The 15921-nt window shown below is 37.7% G+C and overlaps 1 protein-coding gene across 1 annotated transcript; it reads right to left on the bottom strand.

Moving 5' to 3' along the window:
• Nucleotides 1-8495: 8495 nt before the first annotated feature.
• LOC123236034 (olfactory receptor 6J1-like) lies at nt 8496-9479 on the bottom strand. Its single transcript, XM_044662289.1, has one exon. It carries the CDS (start codon nt 9477-9479, stop codon nt 8496-8498), a length of 984 nt encoding a protein of 327 aa, XP_044518224.1.
• Between the last annotated feature and the right edge of the window lie 6442 nt (nt 9480-15921).

Below are 15921 nucleotides of genomic sequence, written 5' to 3'. Positions count from 1 at the left end.
ACGTCTGTATTAGTAGCAATGCAATGACCCAAGACAATTCTGAGGGATTTATGGAAAAGAACACTACCCACATTCAGAGGAAGAACTACAGGAGAGGAAACACAGAAGAAAAACAACTGCTTGGACACTTGGGTTGATGAGGACATGATTGGGGATATAGACCCAAAAAGACCACACCAATGTAACTATCAATAATATGTAAATAAGTCTTGACTGACCACACATGTTAAAATCAGTGGAAATTCGAGTTAGCTACAGGGGGGAGGGGATTGAGGGGGTGAAGGGTAATTACTGCAATCATGTAATGAATTATGTAACCACGGAAAATTTTCTAATAATAAAAAATTAAAAATAAATAATAAATAAAATATATGTATATATAATTGGGGGGAAATAATTATTTTTTAAAGAAAAAGGGACAAGACCAACTCTAAACAAAATTTTGAAGTGGACAAAATGTATTTTTGGTACCCCTCCACCTCTCTATTTGCATCCATTTCCCAACTCTAGATATCCTCACTTCCTTAATTAACTCCACACCTAGGTACCAAGTGCCCTTATCCTTTCTAGTAGCTATCCACTTCTATGATACCCAAAAGCTTATGCCACTATTTCCTTCATTCTTGTTTCTTCCAAGTGGCTCATGCTCCCAAACTACCTCTCCTTCCTCATCAAGATTATAAATTCTGGGGACAGCTGGGTAGCTCAGTGGATTAAGAACCAGGCCTAGAGAGGAGAAGTCCTAGGTTCAAATCTGGCCTCAGACACTTCCCAGCTGTGTGACGCTGGGCAAGTCACTTAATCCCCATTGCCTAGCCCTTACTATTCTTCTGCCTTGAAACCAATATACAGTATTGATTCCAAGAGGGAAGGTAAGGGTTCTTAAAAAAAAAAAATTTTTTTTTTTAATTCCAAATCCCTCAGTGAAGTTAAATAATTTACTAAGATCTGACTATCTCTCCAGGCACACTACCAGTGACAGCATAAACTTTCCTAGAGGATACTTTTTTTTTTTTTAAACCCTTAACTTTCAGTGTATTGTCTCATAGGTGGAAGAGTGGTAAGGGTGGGCAATGGGGGTCAAGTGACTTGCCCAGGGTCACACAGCTGGGAAGTGTCTGAGGCCGGATTTGAACCTAGGACCTCCTGTCTCTAGGCCTGACTCTCACTCCACTGAGCTACCCAGCTGCCCCCCCTAGAGGATACTTTTTAAATTTTTTAAAATTAGGAATAATTATTTTCTCTTCAATGACCTACCCCTCCATTTAAAAAAAAAAACAAAGGGGAAAAATACCCTTGAAATATATATGCCTTGCCAAGCAAAACAAATTCTTATAATTGACATGTCCAGAAATATACATATCTTATTCTGCACCATCAATTCTTTCTGGAGTCTTCTGAAATCAAGGTTAATTGTTCTGATCAGAATTTTTGAGTCTTTCAAAGTCTGACAGAGAGAAATTATTAATACAAAAGAATCCTAATAGGTATTTAAGAATATACTGAGATATCTCATTAGCAATAGGATATCCCTAAAATCTTAGTGGGGGAAACAGTGAAAACTTTATTATTTGGGTTTCACTAGGTTTTCACAATTAGTGTTTTGAGAAGCTTCAAATCAGTTTGTTCCCAGTTTCACCCCTTCCTTTCTCCTCCCCTCAGCTTAACCCAGAAATGTCAGTCTTTTCTTTTCCTTCAGTTGGACTATGACTCATAGCTTTAGCTCCAGGTACCCACCTGCTTCTCTAAGCTATTTACCAATAAAACTCTTCAACCTCAGCCTTGCCTTGAGTGGGACCTTATTTAGCCAAGGAGTATGAATCTTAGCAGTTATCTAGGGATTGAAGGAACTTAACTGTCAGTATAACTGACTCCCTAAACTACTGACTATATCAGGGGTCAGCAATGTATGGCTCTGGAGCCATATCTGGTTCCATTTCCCAACCGGCCAATCCAGGCAGAGCCCCAGGATGTGCCCCAGGGGGCCCTTCAGCCCCAGCCCCATATTCCAGCACCTTCTGCCTCCATCTTCCTCCTTCTGCAGGCGTTTATGGTTCTCACGGCCAAAAAGGTTGCCAACTGTTGGACTATATGAACTCTATTTCCCTATGCCCAGTCTTTAGAGCCTCTTAGTCATGAAATACTATCTATTCACAATTTCTAAAAAAATAAATTATTGTTGAGATGGTTGACAAGTCATTCAAATCAACTTGCTGGGAGAGGGGCTCTGAGGAGGTTGAGGATGAAGAGCTCCACATGCAGAACCAAATGTATTAGTACTGATGACAGACACAAGGGGAAAGCTTGGTTGGGCAATCTTTCACTTGCCCTTTTCCTATCACTTAGGAAATGTCAATCCTACCATTCTGATGAGAGAAGTATGTATGAGGGTTTGGCTGAATAGAACTCCAACTATGCTGAGAGATTACTCATCTCATCCCCCTCCATCTTTGGTACCAGGAGCATCTTTCTCCACTGTGAAGTAGTGATGCCACCTGGGGTAGCTTAGGCTGGGAACTGATGATAAGTGCTTCAAAGATGTAAAATGTAAAATCTGGGTGGGCCTAAACGGGGAGTGGAAAGTCTAATCATTTTTTTCTCAAAAAATTGGGGTAGGAGGAAAGTTAAGCTGAAGAAGTGGGATGTAAAGAATTTTGAGGGTTTTTTGGTTCAGATCCTTGATCTTATTGGTGTAGGAAACTCTTGACTCATTTATGAAGACGGTCTATCTCTAATAAATCTTAGAAAGTCATCTGAGTTACTGAGAAGTTGTGCCTTGCCCATGTGCACACAACTAAGGCTGTGTCAGAATCCAGGTCTTTCTGACTACAAGGCTAAACGTTATCCATTTTGCCGAACTGGATATCTTTAGCAAGGAAAGGTATGATCATATTAGTAACTAATATTTAAATAGCACTTAAAATTTCATAAAGCATTTTCTTTAAATCGATACCAATTGTAATCATCATTTTACAGATGAAGAAGACTGTGGTTCACAGAGGTTAATACTCATTTAAGGTCATATCACTTGTAAGTTTAAGACCCTGGACTTGAAATCATATCTTCTGACTTCAAGTCAAATCTTTCCTATACACTATATAATAATAATGTGCAAATCCTCACAAACTATTGGAAGTTATTGAGAGTTTTAGGCTCTTGCTGTTTCAGAATTTTATCAGTCTTTGGGGATTCTATCCAATTCCTCTCCAAAATGGAAAGAATATGATCCTAAAACTTGGCCTCCTTGCAGTCATACTCACCCTTTTCCAACCTAGAGGGTAATGGGTCTTGTTGCAGGTATGTTAGATCTATCTAAATGGGGCTGGTGTTGTCAGATGGGTACCAGGAATATCTAATAATGCCATCTTATTAGTCTAATAGATCCCAGAATATGTCGTTTATAACCCACCAAAAGACCATGGATTCATAGAGTTTAAATAACATCTTGGCACCCTAGTAATATCTAAACCAGCTCTAGAATATGGTTTTACACCTAACTCACTAGATTGAGACTAATCGCATGACTACTGGAGATCTAACTTGCTGTAAATTGTGGCCCCACCATGCCTGGTCTAAAAAGTTGAGGACCAGTGGGAACACGTATCAGATGCAAATGGTAAGGGTCTATAATTATTACAATACTGATGATTCACAGTCTTCTTTATGAAGAGTATAGGGACCCTGTGAGAAGAAGTAAACAGACAAATTAATCCCAAAAGAGAATTCATTTTGATGAACTCCCTAAAGGCCTTTTACCTTAATTCTGAAAAAAAAAAAAAAAAAAAATTCATCCTACCAAGCCTTGGGATGAAGGTGTTGGGACCTCAGAAGGGGTTGAACTCATTATGATGGCCCTTCATCCCAGAGGAGAATGAGTAACAAACACTTGATTAATAAGGTCTTATTCTATCACTTCACAAATTGATTAAATCTACCATTTTATTAAAATCAATAAGCATTTATGAAAAATAAAGTTCCCTAATGGTAAGACCTTCTGTTTTTTTTTTTTTTTATCTTTATATTCTCAGAACCTAACAAAATGACTGGCACATAGTGGGTGCTTAGCAAATAAATATTTTCTGTCAGAAACCTGAATGTCTACTCTGTGCCAGGGATACAAAAGGGAAAAAAGCTCCTGACTTCAAGTTGTTACTATTCTATTAGATAATACAACAATACAACAAGATACACCAAGAAGTTCTTCCTTCCAGTGTTAGATATATGATTTTATGATCCCAAAGAATCCAAGCCAATATGAAGGAAAGTAATGGTTAGATGAATCTGAAAAGACTTTACAGAGGAGGTGACGTCCTTGAGCACTCCTGTCAAGGGCTCAAAAGATATGCTGGTAGAATATGGTAGATATGGAAGGTAGAACATGATAGGCAAGTGTAGCTATGGAGATGTGGATCTGAAAAGGACTCATGTTAGGGTGGCTATCCTGCTGACCACCCCTTACAACAGGACTATAGCTATCCTTTCCCAAAAGATAGCTGGATTTTTAACAGGGAAGACATACACAGAGTATCCTACTTGTTCACAACACAGAAGTTGGATTAGAGTTATCTTCTCTTTCATTTAAAGAGAGCCAGGGACAGGCTGCTCTGACCCATATTGGTGTAGGGTCTATGGAGTGGAACAGGAAGCCACTGGTCAAGAATTCAACCATCCACATTCCAAAATAAATTCAAAATGGACATATGGTTTGAATATTAAATTTCTTATAGGAAATTTAAAATAAAAGCAGATTATATACTATTTACATCTATGAGTAGGGAATGAATTTATAACAAAAAGAGAAAGAAGCAATTATGAAAGTTAACAGAGAATTTTTATTATATTAATTTGGAAAGCTTTTATATAAAATTAATATATCTAGTGTAAGGGAAGCAGACATCTGGAAGGGGATCTTTGTATCAAATAACTCTGAATGGTCTTGATGTCCAATATATATATATATGACAACTGATAGAAATATATATGACCATAAGCCATTCTCCAAAGGAGAAGTGGTCAAAGGATATGAACAGTTATCAAAAGGAGAACTACAAACTAATGACAACCATATGGACGAATTCTTCACATTGCTAACTACAAGATAGACGCATATCAAAACAAACCTGTAGTTTCCTCTTATCCTTGGCAATTGATAAAGATGAGAATGAGCAATATTGGAGGTGTTATGGGAAGACAAGAATACTAATACATTGTTCATGGAGCTGTGAATTAGTACAATCATATTAGAAAGTAACTTGGAATTATGAAAACAAAATTATTAAAATACCTATTCCATATGTATATATATTCCAAACATATACTCAAGTATGTTCTGGAGCTTGCTCATACCAGTTCACAAGAACCAATTATTAAATTTTCAATTAAGTTAAATTAAATTAATTTGCCATTTGGAAATTGGCAGGTACTACTAATCAATGTTTGATTTGTTGTTTGTCTAAAATTAAGAAAGTTATGGAGAAAAATATTGACAATATAGATTAAACTTTAAAGTGTCGTGTGTACATTTTATTTCCTGGAGAGCTGGATGTTAAATCTTTACTAGAATGCCCATGTATTTACCCCCACAGAAGTCGCTGAAAAAAATCTTAGAACTTTTTATATTCTCCTTGCCCAAATCAATCCATCTAGAGGCAAAATTCAGCTATGGTTGGAGGTATATGGGTTAAATCAAGTCTCCCCTCCTCCACTAGGGTCCTGGACCACAACAGAAGGCTATTCAGGACAATAAAGGGGAAGTAAAAACAAAAGACATCAATAAAATCTATTTTAAAATTTTATAGAATTCAGTAATACTTTGAATCAGAGGCTCTAGGAAGCAAATGAGGGACATATCTTGACAAGCTCATTCCAGATGAGGTCAATGGGGCTTTACTGGAATGGATTCATCAAGACAGCTTATGCCAATCTGTATCCTTGGTCAATTATTATTCAAAATTCATACAGGATTTGTATAGAACTCATAAGGCCATATGTAACCTTTTGTTTGAGAATCTCCTTCCAAAATAGGTCCTCAAACACCAATTGGAGTTCAGTGATAAAATTTTCATAAAATTTTCATAGCAACTGAATAATTATTCCACCAGTTATTTTTAAAAATTATTTTATTCAGCTTCTCCCTCATCTCCCACACCATAGAAGGCATCATCTGGCAAAATATAAAGATGATGTCTTTCATGTTTGTACTTCTCAGTTGATTGTCTGGAAGTGAACATCCACAAGTTATTCTTCAAATATTAAATCTGTAGTTGTATATAATGTTCTCTTAGCTCTACTTGTTTTATTCTTCAGTATCTCATGTAGCTCTTCCTAAGATTTAAAAAAATTAATCTGTTTATCATTTATTATGGCATAGTAGTAATCCATCACAATCATAAACCATAATTTGTTCAACCATTCCCCAATTGATGGATATCCCTTCAATTTCTAGTACTTTGCCACCACAAAGAGAACTGCTATAAATATTTTGGAACATATGAGTTCTTTTCTTTTTCCCCTGATGACCTTGGGAAACAGACCCAGCAACGGTATAGCTGAAGCTAAATCTATATACAATTTTATAGCTCTCTGGGCATAATTCCAAATTACTCTCCCAAATGGTTGGATCAGTTCACAGTTCCACCAGGAGTGTATGTGTCCCCACTTTTCCACATCCCCTCCAATATTTATCATTTTGTCCTTTTGTCATTTTAGCTGATCTGATCCATAGTTATTTTCAAATATATATAATGTGGCCTAATGGGTGACCAGTCCACTCAAGTGAATAGTTTGGAAGCCTATTTTTGTATAACTTGAGCCAGGAAGCTGGGCAGCACCTCAGGCCTTTTCAGCTTGTTTCGTTTGGGAGTGAGCACCAACTTTTTTTTGGTCATCAAGCAAGCCTCTCTATCTGGTACCTCTTTCTTCTCTTAAAGTGGAGGAAATTTGTTAAATGGGTTTACATATTGCAGTAGTGAAGTGATTAGAGGTTGCCAGTAATAGAGCCAATAACAAATGAGACTGAATAGCTCCAATGTGCTTCTGTTTGGAAGGCTTCTCTATTGCCTCAGAGATCAGCACAGAGCCTAGGTGTGATGGCAGCAATCCATGGCCTGACTTAGGGAAGCAGCCATTCAGGCTAAGTGCATCCTGTGTCCAGGCTAAGTAGTCCAGTATATACTGGAGAGTCATAATGCAAAGAGGAGTTGTCACGAGCATGGCTCAAGACAGTGCAGATCAGAAAATAGGAAGAGTCACTAAGGGAGTGGACAAAAGTATAGACTGGAGCAACAAAGCAATAGGCCAGTGCTGTGTGATAGCAGATTGTCTGTAAAATAGGCAACCTCATCCAACAGCATCTGGGCCATGAGGATGCTTGACAGGATGTGTATAGAAAAACACAGAGGATGGAAGATGGAAGACTAAGTAGCACGGTCTTATAAGAATGTCAGGAACCCTAAATCCCAGAATGAACTAATGCTGCTCATGAACACTAAAGACAAAAAAAAAAAAAAAAAAAAAAAAAAAGAAAGAAAAAAGAAAAAAGTCTTAAAAAACCTATGTTAGAGAGAGAAAAGGAAAACTGAAGTAGGGAGAAGACTATGCTTAAGGTCAACGGGATGATATTAATAGTGAAGGTGAGAAGGTTGAATATTCCACTTTTATTTTAAACTTGTTTTCTCCTAGATTCCATGATTCTGCAAAGAGTGCCTTTTGGACTGGGTAGAATAGGGGGTAGAGACAGAGACAGAGACAGAGAGGGAAGGAGGGAGGAAAAGAAGGAATGCTGGATAGTGGAGTCCAAAGCTAAACAGATCAAAGCCAAGAAGCAGTAGGATTGAACTTGGCCAAAACTGGGAGTTCTGCCAGGCAAGAAAATTGTTCCAGCCACATCTCCCTTGGAAATGTGGGAATTTAACAGTACATGTAGGCATGGAAACATCTAGGGGGGATTAATTATTAAGGATTTGTGAAAAGCTCGTGGGGTACATTTGTTGTCTACAAAACTCTTTGGATTGGGAGATCCAGAACCTCTCCCCCCGAGGAAACAACAGAAAAAGATTCAGGAGTTTAGGACCAAGTGGATTAACTCTAAAACATGTTCCCAGTTCTCAAGAAGCTTGCAACTTAGTTAAGGGAAGTATGAGAAAACAATACAAAGTGATTTTAAAAGATGTATGCTTCTTATTATTACAAAAATGTATTAAGGGAAAATAATGTACCATGCCTACATTAGGCTAGTGGGTTCTAATGAGAGCTAGTGGTAATAATAGCTCATATTTAGGAGACTGTAAGTGCTTTGTTAGTAGGGTTTCCCCCCATTCATGTTGTTCGTATCCTCAGTGCCTAGCACAGTGTCTGGAACATAACCGAAGCCTAATAAATGCATGCTGATAGATACGTTTTATGCCCGGTTCTGGACCTCTAGGTATCTTACATTCATTTTTGAGGGATTAGAAAAATGGTCTTTATTAAGATAGAAAGAGGCCTCTACTCTCTTGTCAGTGACTCTTGTGGTACAACATTCTTAAGACTGACCTCCTCCTCTCCACTAATGCAACTCTGAGTCCAACCCAAACTTCCCTGAGTATCCCATGTACAGTGTCATTGCGCAGAGTGTAGATGAAGGGGTTGAGGAAAGGTGCCACCACACTGCTCAACACTGAGGGTATTTTGTTGATCTCCAGGGTTTCTTTCTGGGAGGGAGTCACATAGATAAAAACTGTTATCCCACCAGCAATCCCAACAACAGTCAAGTGAGAAGCACAGGTGTTAAAGGCCTTCTTCCTCCCACTGGCTGATGGGATAGGTAAGATAGTCTTGACGATATAGGTATAGGAGTATCCAATGAGAATTAAGGAGAGGAGGATAACAGTGGATGACAGCAAAAAATCCATCAGCTCAATAGCGGTTGTGTCTACACAGGCTAAGGCCAGTAGAGGCCCACTGTCGCAGAAAAAGTGGTTAATGATATTGGAACCACAGAAGGGTAACCTGGAGATAAGTATGGTGGGAAAAAGAACAGACAAGAAACCACCCACCCATGAGAAAAGAACCAGCCCAACACACACAGAAGGACTCATGATGGTGCTATATCTCAGTGGGTTACAGATGGCGGCATATCTGTCATAGGACATGGATGTCAGAAGAATAAACTCCACTGTTCCCAGGAAGAAGTAGAAATAGCACTGGGTGATACAACCAGCAAAGGAGATGGTCTTATCCCCAGTGGCTAAGTTGGTCAGTACCCTTGGGGAAATGACAGAGGTGAAGAGGATGTCTAAGATGGAGAGATTGCAGAGGAAGAAGTACATGGGTGTATGGAGGCGTGAGTAGGACAAAACAATACAGATGATGAGGATGTTCCCCAGAAGTGTTAGCAAGTATGTGGGTAGAAGGAGAATAAAGAATAGCAGCTCCACCTCTCTGCTGATAGGAAAACCAAGCAGAATGAACTCTGCTACTGTAGTTGTCTGATTCTTCATGAGCAAGGTTATCCCGAATCTCTTCCCCCTGAGAAAACAATAGAAAAGAATTCTATGGGATGGATCTGAGTTGATAAAATTGACAGTGCTTACGTAACCAGAGAAAAGGGTAATGGGCATCACAACTCTAGGACATACCAAACTAGTACTAGAATTTTTTGCACCTAAATTGGAGATATAATCATAGTGTGTGACCAAGGAGAGGAAAAATATTGAAAATAAACCTTTAGGTCTTCTTTACCAACTTTTGACAAATACTGTCAGATATTTATAAAAAAGAATCTTCCAGTATCCCTCACCTTGCAATTAGGAAATCTGAATATAATAGAGAAATCAATCATGGCACTATGGAAAGAGCATTGGTATGGTTCTTAGGTAACCTAGGTTTAAATATCACATCTGTCACTAATTAGCTGTGCCCTTGAATAGATCACTTCACTTTTCTGAGCCTCATTTACCTCCAAAAGAAGGGATTGAACTAGTTCTAAAGTTAGATATTCATCTCTGAAATTCTCTGTTTTTATGAAATTACAAGATTTAAACAATGAGCATGCCCAAATCCCATTTTAAACCAGCTCTCACACTGAAAACTTGGAGGAAAGGAGATCATTTCCTTTCTGTCTTAGGTAATTCTCTCATATTTTGCAAGTGTGTCTTTTTTCAGCATTTTGATTATATCCAGAAACCTAAAGTTTATGAATTAAATGTAGAAAAAGATCTAGCCAACTGACCCTCTAAAACTAAACTTCCCAAGCAACTTGATCACTTCCTCTCTTTTCTCTGAGATAGCTTTATCCACAGTACATACCATTCCTACTGTGTGGGCAACATATGTTAGAGATGCTGTTGTTTTAATGATTCATGGTCTCTTATTCCCACCAGCATTTTAGAAGACCTATGCCTGCTGAGTTGGTCTAGTGGCACTTTCTGCACCCAAACCATTGGTCCTCCTAACCCACTTCCTGGGCTCCAGTGGCATAAAAAAAGATATATGGTAGAATTGGGACCATAATATGTTCCTGAAACTGAAAAGAATGCTCTATAAAGGATATTCAATAACAAGAAACAAAACAATGATGGATCTCTAAACTTTTCCTGATGTCATAAGATAACCCTTGCCTAGCTAGGAGCAGTTCAATCAAAATATGTACAATCAGGTTCATGAATATGAATGGAAAGAGAGAGAAAGGGGAAGGAGTGAAGAAAATAGTAGCTTAAAGAGAAAGGGGAGAACAGGAAGAAGAGAAAGGATTAAAGGAGTGCAAAGACACCTTTCTTGAATATTTGTCCTGAGCTGTATACTAAGAAAGCCTAGACCAGGAAGGGTCTAGAAAAAAGGAGGGAAAAAAACAGTTTGGGATTTGACGGGAAGTTTGACCAAGAAATAAGGAATTGAGTAGGAACCAATAGAAAAAGAATCTGACTTCTTTTGGATCAAGAAGAGTTATAGTATGAACTGAGTACAAAAGTAAGAGTGAATTAGGAAAAATAGAAAAGGTTGCTAAGCATGTTATTTTTCATTTAGCTTGTGAGTAGCATGGTTGAACCTATAAATATTTTTGTACAGATATTTTGCCTTGAGATCTCCTACCACTAGAGTCAGGTAGCTTTTGTCTTCTCACCACTGTACCTATGCTATATACCACCAAAGACCCAGTATGAGGGGGAGTGCCATAGGAGAATTAAAGGGGAAAGTGATGGTGCCAGGAACATGAGCTATGGAGGAGAATGAATCTAGGTTGGGTAAGTAGGAAACTGACCAGTGGTATTGGGGAATCTGTTCTTGGGGCTATTTGTTACAAGGCTTAGACGAAGATTGAGATAAAATGAAATCAGTCTTAAATGATGAATGAAGATGAATTTGTTTACCAAGTTCTGGAATGTTAGAATTTGGGAGCACTGTTTAATGTTTGAAAGAAAAAGTTGCTAGGAGGCAGCTAGGTGGCTCAGTGAATTGAGAGCCAAGCCCTGGGAGATGGGAGGTCCTGGGTTCAAATTTGGCCTCAGACAGTATATGTGGGATCCCAGGCAACTCACTTAACCACTGTTGCCTAGGCTTGCCACTTTTCTACCTTGGAACCAATACATAGTATTGATGCTAAGATAGAAGGTAAAGGTTTTATAAATAAGCAAATAAATGAACAAATAAATAAATGAATGAATGAATGAGTAAATAAATAAATAAGAATTATTATTTTATGATAGCAAATTCAGGGAACTCACTACTCTGGGATTATATAAGCTAAATACAAACAGAATCAAGAAAATCTCAAATATGTTTATAAATGATACTTAGCTCTGATGGGACCTCTACATTCCCACCTCCAGAAAACTGTAAACAGTATGACCCATCAGATTAATAACCAATTGCCCACTTGGATCACCTTCCCAACCTTTTTACCCCCCACCCTGTTACTTCCTAGAAGTTCTATTTCTCAAGTTTGGCTCTATATAAATTCTGTAGAGACTTGCCATCACAACTAATCTTTTATAGAAATCATTTTAAATCATATTTCCTCTGAAAGAGGTTTTATATTTATATTTACATATTTATATTTATATTTCATATACATTTATAGAGGTGGTATTTTACAAATATAAACTTACTTTTCCCAGCTCCGTTCTGGCCATTGGATTCATTCTATGGGACTTCATTGTTTGGCTCTTCACTGTGACTTCTTCCCTTAAAAATATGTGTCTGCTGATGTTCATACATTAAAAGGACTTTTCCAATTTGATTATTACTTTGAATTTGATATGTCATGTAAAATCACAATCAGATCTCTGAGTTAGAGGGGGCTTCAAAGGTCATCTAGTCTAACCTACAAGAATCTCCTTTACAAAAGCATTCAATGGTCATCTAAGTCTTTACTTAAAGACTTTGAATGAAGGAGAACCAATAAATTCCAGTTCAGTGAGTTCTATTAAGGTCTGTTGGGCTTTCCTGACCAAATGGCTAATGGGGCAGGGGGAGAGCCTTAGCAGAGCCAAGAAGAGGATGACTATAAGTCGAGATGCCCAGAAATAACTGACCACCCAAGAATAGTTTGCAAGTCTTCTTCTAATTAGACTACTCATGTTGCCTATTCAACTCTATACTATGCTATGGAGATAGAAAGTAGTTAAGTTGATATGATAAGCTATTTGGAATACTCAATTTTCTAGCCTCCTTTCTTTTCCCTCACCTGTCATAAAATCCCAAGATCATAGGATCATGGGATTTAAAGCCAGATAGAACTCTATCCTTGTCATTTGCCCTTGTCATCTAGTGCTATAAGGCATTGGATTTAGAGTCTGAACTCTTGGGTTCAAATTCTGTTTCTGCTGCTTACTACAAATTTTACTTTGGACAATTCATTTGAATTCTCTGAGCTATGAAATGAAAAAGTTGGGATAGACCAAAGATTCTCAAAGTGTGCTCCAAAAACCCTTGAGGATCCTTGAGATCAAAACTATTTTTATAAAAACCTAAGATGTTATTTGCCCATTAAAATATTCTTCTTTTCTAACTACCTATCTCTATGAGACTGGATTTTCTCCATAAAAGCAACACATGGTAAAAGATTGAATGCAGAAACAGTTGTGAGAATCTGTCTTCTTTTAAACTAGATATTAAAGAGATTTATAAAAATAGGTAAAGCACCACTTTTCTCACTAACTCACTAACTTTTTGTTTTGGAAGTCTTGGTTATTTTTTGTAAACAAAAATATACTATTTATGTTAACATGTCATGGATTTATTATTGCTATTTTTACCTAAATTAATAAACATTTAAATTTTTTATCAGTTTTAATTTCTAATATATTAAATATTGATGGAAATAACTCCTATGAACAAAAGTTCTTTGGGGTTCTCAATAATTTCCAAGAAGATAAAGTCTCAAGACCAAAAAGTTTAAGAAACACCAGGCTAGATGATTTCTAAAATTTCACCCAATCCTAAAAACTCTGATTGTATTATTCAAAAGAGAAAAAAAGAAGTTGCCAAACAGACAAGTTCACTTCATGATACCTAGCATACACAGGGATAAGGAAGGAGACTGGACCTATGATTTTCATTGCTATATGGGATTCCTGAAAGAGAAAAGTCCCTCTGCTAATATAGACTGATTCCTTCCTGGCAATTTATGTCTAAAGAGAATTGCCCAGAGCATTGAGTGACTTTTCTGAGGTGGCAGCTAGATGGCTCAGTGGATAGAGTGCCAGACCTGGAAAAAGTAAGTCCTAGGTTCAAATCTGGTCTCAGATACTTCCTAGCTGTGTGACCCTGGGCAAGTCATTTAGCTCCAGTTCCTTAGCCCTTACCACTCTTCTGGCTTGGAATTGATACTTAATGTTGACTCTAAGACAGGAGGTAGGGTATAATTTTTTTTTTAATTTAAAAGTTTAAAAAAAGTGACTTTTCTGAGTTCATACAGTTAGTATGTATCAAAAATCTTGAACTCGGCATTTCCTCGTTCTAAGGCCAGCTCTTAATCCACATCGTGGTGATTTCTAAAGAAAGGCTTTAAAGCTTTTTTAAGTCTGTTTAAACAGACTTGAAACCTAGACTCTTAGATGAAAAGTCTGATGTAGTACTGACTGAGAGATTCAAGTTCATAATAGGTATGAATGTTTTAAAATTGCTTGTTGATTGACTAATTGGCTAAACCTATCACCCTATTTTCCTCTTACCTCCTCCTCCAACCACAACATACTACCTATATATACCACCAGAGTGCTTCAGAGAATGGCAAGCCAAGCAGCTTATACCATGCAAAGTCCTAAAATAGAGTAAAAGAGCTCCACTCCTTGAATCCTTGAGTTCTTCAGAATCTTAAATCCCTCATGATTCCATCCCCCATTTACAGCAATATGCATAAACCATCTTTCCCACTAAAGCCTCAGAAGTCTACTTTTTCCTTTACAAAGGTTGAGTTTGTCCCCTAACAGCAGGGTCGCATCATGGTCCCAGTATAATTTACAAACATATTTATTTTATCTGAGACTTTATATTGTGTTACTATAAAGCTTTCTTGCTGCCCTGTTAGTAAATAAATGCCCTACTAGGCACAGAATTGAAAGCCCTCTACCTGTTTTTTTACATTCTTCTCTAGAAATACCAAGTTTGGGGACAGTGAAGTGACTCAATGGATAGAAAGCCAGGCCTAGAGATGGGAGGTCCTGGGTTCAAATTTGACCTCAGACACTTCCTAGCTGTGTGACCCTGGGCAAAGCACTTAACACCCATTGCCTAGCCCTTACCACTCTTCTGCCTTGGAACCAATACTTAATGTTGATTGTAAGAAGTTAAGGGTCTTTTTTTAAAAGAAAAGTGAAGAGAAGAGAAAAGAAGAGAGTAGTAGAGAGGAGAGAAGAGAGGAAAGGAGAGAGGAAGAAAGGAGAGGACAGGAGAGGACAGGAGAGGACAGGAGAGAAGAGAAGCAGAGAGGAGAGGAGAGAAGAGAAGCCAAGCTTGAGGCTATAAAATACTCATTACCTGAGATGTTGTACCCCACGGACAGGTGAGATGCTGCTGCTTTCTTTGTACTATGAGATCTTAGAATTCTGAAGTTTCCAGGACTTTAGGAGGCTTCTGTATTGATACTTGCCCCTGCTGAGACTTGCTAGGTCTTAGATCTAGCTTAGATCTACATAATAGAGTATAGATCTAAGACCTAGCAAGTCTAAAAGGACAATGTAGAACAAATTACAAAGCAGCTATGGGCTCGGAATGGGTTATGGGAAATGACAATACCATCTCTGATTGAGATGAGGACATTCCAGGCATGCAGACTACTGTGATTCAGCAAAGACACCTTTAGGACCCAATCAATGGGGATTTCTCAAGGGGAACAATTTACAAACCTGTCTCTGAGCACCAAATCTTAGTTCAATGCTCCTGAGGATTACTTAGGAGAGTGGGCCCAAATATGTCTGTATTGGAAGGAGCTGGGAACAGATTACCAACTAAAATGAACAATACCTATACTATAGCAACTAAGTTCTATCCATTCTTCCTTTGCAAAATTTCTTTAATCTAAAAGTTAATAACGTGAGGTCTACAGATAGATTTCAGAGGATTCATGAACTTAGATGATGAAACAAAATTACATTTTAATTTTCCCTAACCTCTAACTGGAACTTAGTTTTTCCTTCAATTATTAATATGAGCAGTAACATTATTCTGAGAGGAGGTCTGTAGACTTTACCAGACTGCCAAAGAGGTCCATGACACAAGAAAAGGTGAAGAAGCCTTGAAATGTTCTGTCATTCTACTTTTCTTCCATTCCCTTATGACTGAATATCTAAGCTATAAATAAAACCTCCCAACTTTTCTTCCTGCCTTCAGGATCTCCCTCTTTCAATCCATTCTACACTCCTTGAATAAGCTTAATCTTCCTAAAATGTCACTTTTTAAAAAAAATAATCAAGTCATGTCCCTGTTAAAATAAAACAAACC

The sequence above is a fragment of the Gracilinanus agilis genome, chromosome 2 (genome assembly GCF_016433145.1).
Source record: "Gracilinanus agilis isolate LMUSP501 chromosome 2, AgileGrace, whole genome shotgun sequence".
Taxonomy (NCBI): domain Eukaryota; kingdom Metazoa; phylum Chordata; class Mammalia; order Didelphimorphia; family Didelphidae; genus Gracilinanus; species Gracilinanus agilis.
Note: the sequence above shows the minus strand (reverse complement) of the source record. Positions and strands in the feature narration are given on the sequence as shown.

Bases quoted from the DNA above. Each gene is read 5' to 3' on its own strand.
- LOC123236034 (XM_044662289.1), bottom strand. From the start codon at position 9,479: ATGAAGAATCAGACAACTACAGTAGCAGAGTTCATTCTGCTTGGTTTT.